The 10,825-nt window shown below is 34.5% G+C and overlaps 2 protein-coding genes across 2 annotated transcripts; both read left to right on the top strand.

The window, feature by feature from the left end:
* Positions 1-503: 503 nt before the first annotated feature.
* Positions 504-2,090, top strand: LOC117680433 (neuronal acetylcholine receptor subunit alpha-6). Its single transcript, XM_066069811.1, has 2 exons — positions 504-894; positions 1,145-2,090. Exons 1-2 carry the CDS (start codon positions 589-591, stop codon positions 2,072-2,074), a joined length of 1,236 nt encoding a protein of 411 aa, XP_065925883.1. The 5' UTR covers positions 504-588; the 3' UTR covers positions 2,075-2,090.
* Positions 2,091-4,476: 2,386 nt separating this feature from the next.
* Positions 4,477-10,823, top strand: LOC105319924 (uncharacterized). The gene is made up of 8 exons (XM_066069810.1): positions 4,477-5,240; positions 5,676-5,865; positions 5,952-5,984; positions 6,103-6,206; positions 6,302-6,369; positions 6,464-9,156; positions 9,597-9,944; positions 10,043-10,823. The coding sequence occupies exons 1-8, from the start codon at positions 4,815-4,817 to the stop codon at positions 10,363-10,365; spliced, it is 4,185 nt and encodes a 1,394-aa protein (XP_065925882.1). The 5' UTR covers positions 4,477-4,814; the 3' UTR covers positions 10,366-10,823.
* Positions 10,824-10,825: the final 2 nt, after the last annotated feature.

Below are 10,825 nucleotides of genomic sequence, written 5' to 3' on the forward strand. Positions count from 1 at the left end.
ATGTTAGAATTTGTGAGACCTTTCGACTGAATTCAAGAAAAAGGGGCTGAACCCTTAAATTAGGGGCCAAGCCACTCGTAAAGTCTTTTTCACATACCTTGAAAATAATCACGATTTTGTAATGCATTACAGAAACAAAGTTGTTGATCATAACAATATCAGTTTGTAAAACTCATTGCTACACCCATTGATGACGCTATTGTTGATTTTAGGGGACTAAACTCTTAAATCTTTAATATGCAAAATGTGAAAAAGCAAAACACTTTGTTATGCATTTTAAAGGATATTGACAATCGTATACATTATCTGAAAGGAAGTGTTTGAGTTGGAATTCAGAAATTTCATTGATATTTTAATCGTATCGTTTAAAAATTGAACGGAAGACCTACTCGTTACTCGTAACGAGATCGTATCTAGTTTTCTTCTCTAATTGTCCTTGACGAATAATCACACATCCACCAGACTTCCACCTTTCGCAGATTACTATTTAATGTGTTGTTTCCATTTTTTACCTTCAAACTGAGCTTATGCCGTCGAACAGTTTCTAGATCCAAACCTTCTGCTGCATAAACCATTTAGTGTCGAACTATGGCTGCAATTTCAACTGTCTTTGCTGTGTGTTTATTCGGAGGGGTCAATAGCCAAACACCAGTGCAAGTTAAGAGTCTTGTGGACAATCTTCTCTCTAACTACGACAAGAGAATTCGTCCGGTGGAGGACCAGACTCTCCCTGTGATTCTAGACGTGAGTTTTAGCCTAATCAGCATTATAGGGGTGGATGAAGTAAACGAAAAACTGGAGACGTCCGGTTATTTGACCATACAGTGGACAGACTCCCTTCTCACATGGGATCCGGCCAGTAATGACGGTATCTCCACGATATTTCTGCCTCAGGTTTGTTGAGCTCAATAACTTTTTTTTACTAAACATAAAACTTTACTATTTACAAATAAGAAGGCATTATGTACCATTGATGACACAAAGTGCATATTATAGCAGTTTATCTGTAACATGTACATTACAAACGATAAGAATCCGTTTCATTACGAAAATATCAAATAATTTGTAAAATGCATGTGCACCACTTAGCAATTACAGTTTTGAATTATTTTGATCTTATCTAATGGGAAATAAATAATTTTAGAACGACATTTGGAAACCAGATATAGTTCTGGGCAATGGATTCAAGAAGTTTGAAGAATTTGGGGGCAGTTTTTACAATGTTGAAGTTCAAAGTTTTGGTAACATTTTCTGGAAACCTTTCCAAGTCTTTGAAACACAATGTAGTATCGATACCACATACTATCCCTACGATAGAGAAGTTTGTGAGATTGTCTTCGTTGTTTGGAGTTACACGGTCATCGAAGTTGAGATTTTCAAATCCGCAAATGGGATTAACCTGAACGAATACACAGAAAGTGGCGTCTGGGAAATCACCCGAACCGATGTTAAAGTAAGCAAAGAGTCCGTTGAATCCAAGGTAACATTTTCAATTCACATCAAGAGGAAGCCCTTTTATTATGTATTCAACATCATGATTCCAATTCTTTTTCTGGGAATGCTCACCATTTTCGTTTTCGCTCTACCCGTGGATGCCGGAGAAAAGATGTCATATGCAATGACCGTGTTCCTATCTTTCGCTGTCTTTCTGACCATTATCAACACTCTACTTCCAGTAAGCTCGGACACAACACCTGTTCTTAGCATATACCTTCTTATGCAGATGACGATGAGCATTCTTGTTTTGTTCATCACAGCTTTACAAATACGCTTGCATCACCGAGACACGTCAGTTCCAATATCTAAACCCTTTCGGTTTATGGTTCGCCTCATGCATTACTTTCACTGCCGAAAATCTTGTAAAACGAGTAGAACAATATCCCCCGCGAAAAAGAAGGACAGTGAAGAGAGAGATAACTTTGATTCAATGGGAGAAACCTCTCAAGAGGAGAAAAACAGACCCGAATGGAAGGATGTAACGTCAGCAATCGATTTCCTGGCATTTTGGAGTTTCTTTCTACTTTATCTGTGTCTGACCGTGTATCTGTTTGTAACAATCATTAGAGGAAGCTGAGGGGGAAAAAGATGACAAAAGAAGTTTTAATACTAAAATAACTTTTGGAATTAATGTTTGCTCCACTTTATACCAATGAACTCTTTTGATCATTTGTATTTTGTTTATTGATTGGGAGTGCTAATAATAGATAGAAATATGGATTAACATATTCTTTCTCAGTTGATATTGTAATCATCATTTCATCAAATGAAACACATTTATTTACTTATATGCTGAATGTACATGTAATGTTTTTAAGGATCGATCCATAAACAAGTAAGAAATAAATGCTTCCTTCGTTTCAATGTTAAGTGAAAAAAAACTGTAACATAATTTTTTTTGGAAGTTTTATAATAAGAATACATGTATCCATGCATTTAGATTTTGAATTTACTATTCGATACATACATGTACCTCAATCAATCGACCTATGCAAAGATACCTGTGTGAACTAGTAAGGTAATGCGTTTTAGAGATGCATTAAAGAGTCCCCAGTTTTTCAACAGTTGGCAATGTATTGTAATGTTTTGTAAGCATCATAACTAAAACTACTTTTATTGTATTTTTCAGTTTTTATTTGATTATCAAATAATTCTGAATTATTATGATAGATTTGGAAAAAGTCGAGTACCTAAAAATTTAAACTTTTAACCCCAACCTTTCTAGCGGTGGCGGCATGAAGACATCAAACAAAATTTGCTTCATGCAGGTTTTATCTTTGCAATTTTTTCGAGTAGCCTAAGTTTAAAAGGGTAATAACTTTACTTTCAAGGTAAACATTTATCTTTGAAATGAATAAGCTGGACAGAAACAACTATAATCAAAATGTCTACTTATCTTTAGTTTCCACATCATTTAACTTTAAATTCTTATATAGATTCAAGTGTATAATATGTAAGCATAAATTAGCTATCGATTTATCAAAAGAGCATTGTTATTGAAGACGACGATGACAAAGGACAAACAAGTAAAAGCCAAAATCACACATTTACTAAAAAGGTAATTGCATAAATCAACACCATGTTTGTAAAAAGTATGCAAATACGTTCAGTTTTTAAAAAAAACTATAAAAACCTATAATTTTTGCCTTTGGTTTTGGTCAAGAAAAGTAACGCTAGACTGAGCGTTCCTATCAATCATGAACAATACACACATCTCAAAACAAGACGTAAGGTCAAAAGTTTAACTTAAAGGACAGTTTAATTCTTAATTCTAAAATACTTATATTAGTTAAACTGCATGTTAAACTGCATGCTAACTGCATGTTAACTGTTAACTGTTAATGTTAATGTTAACTGCATGCAGTTGAACTGCATGTTTTTATTCATATGAGAATCTCCTCTAAAAGCAAGAGTGAAACTCGTTCTCTTAGTGAGTAGCGTTTTAGTCATAATATTATCTTGTTCAAACCAGGGATGACGGTGATAATTATAAGCAATCAAAATTAATCACCATAAGAGTGTAATAAGAATCATGACACCATAAGAAATGTAGAATTGAACAAAATTAAAAAAAAAATCCTGATAATGCAGTATAAGTATCATAATCATATCTGTGAATTGTGAAGAATAATTTTCTTTTTAAAGCGCTATGCATAGCTCAGCGCTTTATTGTCGTTAGACTTCTACTTCCGGTGCAACCGCCCCTATGAGCAGAAGTTTACATCATTTAAACTGGTTAGGGAACCAGTTTCAGGAGTTTGTGCACATAATTGCACGGGCTAGTACAGGCTATTGTGAATTTATTGTACGGGGCTTACATACATCATTGCAGGGGCTGCCATGGTGTGATGAGGAAATATATTGCGTATACAGAAGCTGAAATGTTATATACATATATCTTTTATACTAGTATACAAACAGAAGCTGGGTTAGCGCTTTTCAGTACTATCAGTACTTTGATTACGTATTACTTTTGACCTAAACATGTCATATTGATTCAATAAGGCTGAAAAAAGCACACTTTTTTTTATCGATAGGAGCACTACCATGTACAATTTTTATTAGATTTACATTAATGATATAGGATATTTCATAAAAAAAATTGTCTATGCTTGCTATCATGAGTTGTCCCTCTTTTAAGATTTTAGATTAATACTGCACTTACCTTGTTATGCACTATACCCTATACCCGGTACAATTTCAGTGACAAGATAAAAAGGTCGATGTTCTTAATAAATAAAAATAGTTTTAACCGGTACAAAGAAAAGACAGAAAACCCGAAAACAAAACCATATAAAGACCTGTGAAAAAGCTATTACCAAAATAAAAGAATTGTGTTAATTAAAAGTCTGACCAGGATTATCTTATTAAATCTGGTGTTATTGGTCGCCTGTTTATATACACTACCTTAAATTCTGTCTGATTTAAAAGTTAGAAGATTATATAAAGATTAAATGCATAACAGATGTACCAAAAAGATACCGTTCTCCATGAATAGTGTATTGAATATTCTCGATATTTTGTGCCAGTGTCAATTCAAACAATTCAAGTTACAGCTCCTTTACAAAATCCTTCGAATCTATTCATTTTGTTACGCAAAGTTCTTTATGGAAGAGCGGCAAGCAGGCATTTAATTCACAAAGTATTTAAATGCAACTATTGATCAAGTGCAAACCAAAACTGTTGTAATGAAACACCAGCCAGAACTAGTGAACAGGAAATTGCATATTTACCCAGACAGATTTCAGTAATATGCAAGTCTTCGAGAGAAGTTACTAAAAGAAAACACTGGTAGTCAATGCTGATTCGCTGTTGTGATGTCACGGGATTGTATTTACCCTCCAAAGGAATCAAAACCGAAAAATCATTTAGACGTCAATGAACGAGAGAGGAAGAACAATGAAATGAGAAAATCAATGGCCGGGCCTGCATACGGGGTGCCCGTGTACCCGATGAATGCAGCAAGAACTGGAAGCCGACTCGGGGCAACAAGAGAACCACAGCACTACGACGATTCCAACTCGTTCAGTGATGGCCATTTTGGAAGAGATACTTACCTGGGAAAATCCTCTAAAAGGGACATCGAGGAGACGATCCTATACAATGCCAATAGTAATGATTTTGATGAAGTTGGAAGTCAGCATGTCTGGCCGGGGGAGAATGTTGGGGACCACAGAGATTGGATGGACAAGATCCTAGGGGGAACGTTTCAGAGAAATTACCTGGACAGAAATTCATTCCGCGTGAGTTAATAAATCATATTTCCTGTAATTGTAGGTACTTTCCCTTTTAACAAAGAATCAATACAATAGATAGCCGTGTAAAATCAAATCTCAATCTTAACATTTAAGAAATATTTTTTGAATGTTTTTCTTGCTATTTTAGGAGGGCTCGATGGACGTGGCCATATTTAGGCCATATATAGTTTTAACATACGTTACGCCCTGTATAAAGATATGGGAAATGTTCAAATGTTAAAGCTGAAGTATTTTGATTTTTTCTATACCAAATGATTGTTTCTTGTTAAAAATATCATTTTTAAAAAATGTAACAAGATCAGATGATTAATTTGTTGGGCATCCAGCCTCCCTTAAGTTACGCCAATGTTGCGGACGATTTTGTGACCTAAGTAGACCAGGGTATATTCTGAGTTCGAGTTATTGCTTTTTTAATTGCAGGCAAGCCTACGTCTGGATACCAAATCCCCAATACAGCACATGGGCTTTGTGTCAGAGAGCGACGGGAACTCTTTAGACAGCTCTTATGCAGACCCTACCATCACACGACGGACCATATTCTGTATTCTAGGGGGCATTTTACTGATCCTACTAACCGTTGTACCCGTTGTTGTTTTCATCATTATAAAAGGTCACTACATAACTGTCATTGATGTCAAAAATTGATTCAACTTGCGTCCTTAATAGGGATAATTATCAGACTTTTTCTTCTTATAGATGATGATACCACAACCACATCTAATACATACTGTAAGTAAAATTTTTCTCACAAGAAAATCAAGAAACCAAACAGAAAATAAGTAGATATTTTTTTTAAAACTGTTGTTAATGTCTGCATTAATGAATGTGTGTCTCTTTTTTAACATAGATGTTGCTGATAGTCAAATAAGTGTCAACCAATCTTACCAGCAAAACTACTCGAATAGCAGTTCTTTAGAATTCAAGAACTTCAGTGAAACTTTTTGTACAGAGGTGGGAACAGCTTTTCTTTTCATGATATAGAAATCGATAAATATTGAATTAATTGAGAGGACGTTACAAATCAATAAACATTCTTAAAATTGTAGATGAGAACAGTTATAGAAAGATCCTTTGTTGGAGATGAATTTAGACAGTGCAACGTTAAGGAACTCTTGTAAGACACACAAAGGAACTCAACATTAAAAACATCGGATTTTTTTATTTCTAATGTAGAATTTTTCTTTGATATTGAAAAAATGTTCTTGCAGGAACGGAAGTGTGATTGTCATTTTCCAAATAACCTTCATAGCCTCTGAGAAGCAGATAACGAGGGATAATCTTATTGTCTGGATTAACACTGAACTACAGAATGGCGTGAACAGCACAGAAGGGACAACAATTGCATTTATTTCAAACTCGTTGGATGTTTTTGAAATAAAAAGTGAATCATATACGGTAAACAATGACCCTTATGGAGCAACTACTACATCATCAACACTATCAACAACCCCATCCCAAACTACTGCCAGCAGTATGAATGTGACAACAGAATCCAGTATCGCTCAATCTACAACAGAATCACAATCAACTGATATAACAAGTTCAAGCGAGTCAATAAGTTCTGAAACAACAACTGAAAAGTTTGATTCGTCGGAAAGTACTCTTGATCCAAGCTCTGGGTCAACAGAAACATCATTTAGTTCAGAAATGGCATCAAGTACGCTTGATATTTTCAGTACAACAGAACTTACAAATGAAATATCAGAACCAATAACAACTCAAGGAAATGAAACAACGTCTTCAATAACAAATACAGTTTCAACGACAGAGATGACTACTCCAACGACAGAGTTGACAACACAAACAACGACAGAGATGACAACTCAAACGACAGAGATGACAACACAAACAACACAGATGACAACTCCAACGACAGAGATGACAACACAAACAACACAGATGACAACTCCAACGACAGAGATGACAACACAAACAACAACTCCAACGACAGAAAAAACAACCCAAACAACAGAAATAATTCAAACTACAAATATGACGACCCAAACAACAGATATGACAAAATCAACAACAGAGATCACAACTCCAACGACATGGATTACGACGTCAATACAAGAAACAACACTTCTTACAAAAGATACCACATCTCCAAAATTAACTCAAACAACAGAAATGTCTACTCAAACAACAGAAATGACATCCTCACCGCCAGAAACGACGACTCATTCAGAAGAGATTTCATCTCCAATAACAACTCAAACAGCAGAAATATCAACGCAAACAACAAAAATTACATTCACAACACCAACGATTACAACTCAAACAGAAGAGATTACATCTCCAATAAGAACTCAAACAACGTTAACAGAAGTGACAACTCAAACAACAGAAATGACATCCTCAACACCAGAGATTACAACTCAAATAGAGGATGTTACATCTTCAATAACGACTCAAACAACAAATATATCAACTCAAATAACAGAAATGACATCCTCACCGCCAGAAATGACGACTCATTCAGAAGAGATTTCATCTCCGATAACAACTCAACCAAAAGAAATTACATCAACAACACCACAGATAACGACCCATTCAAAAGAGATTACATCTCCAATAACAAATCAAACAGCAGAAATATCAACGCAAACAACAGGAATGACTTCCGCAATACCAGAGATTACAACTCAAACAGAGGACGTTACATCTTCAATTACGACTCAAACAGCAAATATGTCAACTCAAATAATAGAAATGGGATCTCCAACACAAGAAATGTCAACTTCTACAAAACAGATGACATCTTCATTATCAACTCTGGCAACAGAAGTGACAATTCAAACAACAGAAATGACAACCCATATAACAGAGGGAACTTCAGAGATGACAAATCACACAATGAAAATAACTTCCCCGGGAGCGACGATAACTCAACAAACAGATTTGAATACTCAAACATCAGAGTTGACAACTCCAACACCAAATATAACAACTGAAATAACAACTCACAATATAGAAACGACATCTGCTTCATCTAGTTTGACATCTCCAAAAACACAGATAACAACTCCAATAACAGAGATGGCTAATATAACTTCAGAAATACAAACTCAAACAACAGACATGACAACTGAAGAAACAGATATGGCATCTCATACGACTCAACTTTACAACGTATCTATGTCAAATCAACCAAATGATGTTTCTTTGTCAACTATTATCACAGAAATGTCTACAGAGTCAACAGAATTAAACAACAGATCTATGCCAACTCAGACAAACAACGAATCTATTACAACCCATGCAAACATCATATCAATGACTACTCAGCCAAACAACATATCAACAACAACACAATTCACAGAAATGTCAACAGAGCCAACTGATCTAAACAGTTCATCCTCGTCAACTCCACAAAACAATAATATATCATTGCCAACAATTCAACCAAACAACACATCAACGTTGCCAACTCACCTCACAGAATTGACAACAGATTCATTTCAACCAGACAATGTATCCATGTCAACTCAATTTAATAACGTATCCTTACCAACTCAACCAAACAATATATCTATATCAGCCAATCTCACAGAAATATCAACAGAGTCAACTCTTCCGTACACCGCTTCAACGTCTACTCAACAAAACAATATATCTATGACAACTCAACCAAGCAACATATCTACGTCGACCAACAGCTCCGAAATGTCCACAGAGTCAACACAACCAGACAATGAATCCATATCAACTCAACCGAGCAACATATCCATGACAACTCAGCCATACAATGAATCAATGTCAACCCAACCAAGCAATACATCTATGACAACAATCCAAGAAACGCCACCAGAGTCAACTCAGCAACCTTTAAGTTACGACTCAACAGAAACAACGCAGTTGTTAGCACAAACAACAGAAATATCGTCGCAGACACCAGAAGGTAGAAATGAATAGATTACTTTGACATCATTAATATAAAAAATTAAGGACCATAATTAGCTATATACATAATTAGCATTCAACATCATTCGACAGAGCTATAGATTACGACAGTAGAAGTTTAGCTAACAAGTCAAATTACATACCTGTATATATCAAGCATCAATCCATTACATGTATTAGGTTCATGAAATGGATAGTTGTTATTTAAATATATATAGTATTTTACAAAGAAAATATTCTTTAATCAATTTTATTAAGATATTCCTTTTTGTCAAATAAACAAAAATGTACTAACATTTGATCAACAAATGGTATGGCCTTTAAATCTGATACTTAAATCCGTTTTCAGCGAAACATTTATGTAATCTAAAGTTCATGCTACTTTTGAACTAGAAATCGAAAGACCATTGAACTTTTCCCTACAATATTATTTTATAGTGTTACCTGTCAAACGCGTGATACTAGAAGCTGGTCGAAATCACGTCGGAATCTTGGTTTGCACTGTGAAAGCTGCTGAATGGTTATCAGTTGCATTGAAGATAGGCAACGAGACGACTGAAGAGACAATTGGAATGTTTTATCGTGATTCAAGTGTTCAAAATCTAACTACTGTCAACCTATTCGCACCAGTATTTAATCAAGAGGATTCAGATGAAGTGACAGCAAGTCTAAATGTTTCTTTGGAAAACATGGATTTGAGTCTATGTTCTACAGACAAACATTTCACCTGTTCCGTTACCAGTAAATATGGTTCAGCCGAAAATGGTGGCATACTAGAAATTGATGGTAAGGAAAAACACTGATAATCAGCATTTGGACGAGTTGATTTATAATATGCATATATTTTTTCTTTTTATAAAAAGAATATTTCTGTATTTCTGCAGCGCCGCCTGTGTATGATGTGAGTATTGACGACAGAGTTAACTACACCAAGGGAGAGGATATTCCAGTTAATTGTTCCTCCCGTTCTGGAAGTGAATATACTGTAAGCGTTGTTGTTCACTTCCAAAATGACACTCAAGAGGTTTTTCCAAACGCAACTGAATTTAGGACTTACAGTGACTGTTCGGTTGATTTATATTGGACATTTCTGATACCAGCTTTTCCTACTTTTGATACAATAACAATGGTGCAAATCGAATGTAAAATAGAAGACTCTCGCTATAAATTAACAAAAGATGCAACAAAGATTATATCAGTTTATTAAAGTAAAAGTTTTCTTTAAGCATCATGAAAATGTATATGTAAATAGGCCTAATTTAAATGTAAATTGTGTTTGATATATTTTTCATCTTTTAAAAAGGACACACAAGCATTAAAAACAAATTATATCAGCAACACGTGTTAGTTTTTACGATTAATTTATTTCTTGCAACAAATCCTTTTAAAGGAACTTACATAAAGTATATTTGAAAATCAATATACATGTGATCGTAAAATTAAAAGATAATAATTATCATTAAAATCATACAATTAAAATACATGTATGTATAAATCAAATGGAATAGGAAGCCTGTATTTTGAAGTATGTCATTGGTTTAGGGTGTTGATAAACAATTATATGTATGTAAAAATAAAACATATACATTTGATATGTTATTCTTAATAAAATAATCGTATTTATATCAAAATATTGTTTTCCATTGAAAAGAATGCGAACCTTTGAT

This window comes from Magallana gigas, chromosome 8, assembly GCF_963853765.1.
Source record: "Magallana gigas chromosome 8, xbMagGiga1.1, whole genome shotgun sequence".
In the NCBI taxonomy this organism is placed as follows: Eukaryota; Metazoa; Mollusca; class Bivalvia; order Ostreida; family Ostreidae; genus Magallana; species Magallana gigas.

Excerpts from the sequence above, each read along its gene's own strand:
- LOC117680433 (XM_066069811.1), top strand. The coding sequence starts at position 589 with ATGGCTGCAATTTCAACTGTCTTTGCTGTGTGTTTATTCGGAGGGGTC. Across the intron at positions 895-1,144 it reads CCACGATATTTCTGCCTCAG|AACGACATTTGGAAACCAGA; the intron begins GTTTGTTGAGCT and ends AAATAATTTTAG.
- LOC105319924 (XM_066069810.1), top strand. The coding sequence starts at position 4,815 with ATGTCACGGGATTGTATTTACCCTCCAAAGGAATCAAAACCGAAAAAT. Across the intron at positions 5,241-5,675 it reads TGGACAGAAATTCATTCCGC|GCAAGCCTACGTCTGGATAC; the intron begins GTGAGTTAATAA and ends TTTTAATTGCAG. Across the intron at positions 9,945-10,042 it reads TGGCATACTAGAAATTGATG|CGCCGCCTGTGTATGATGTG; the intron begins GTAAGGAAAAAC and ends GTATTTCTGCAG.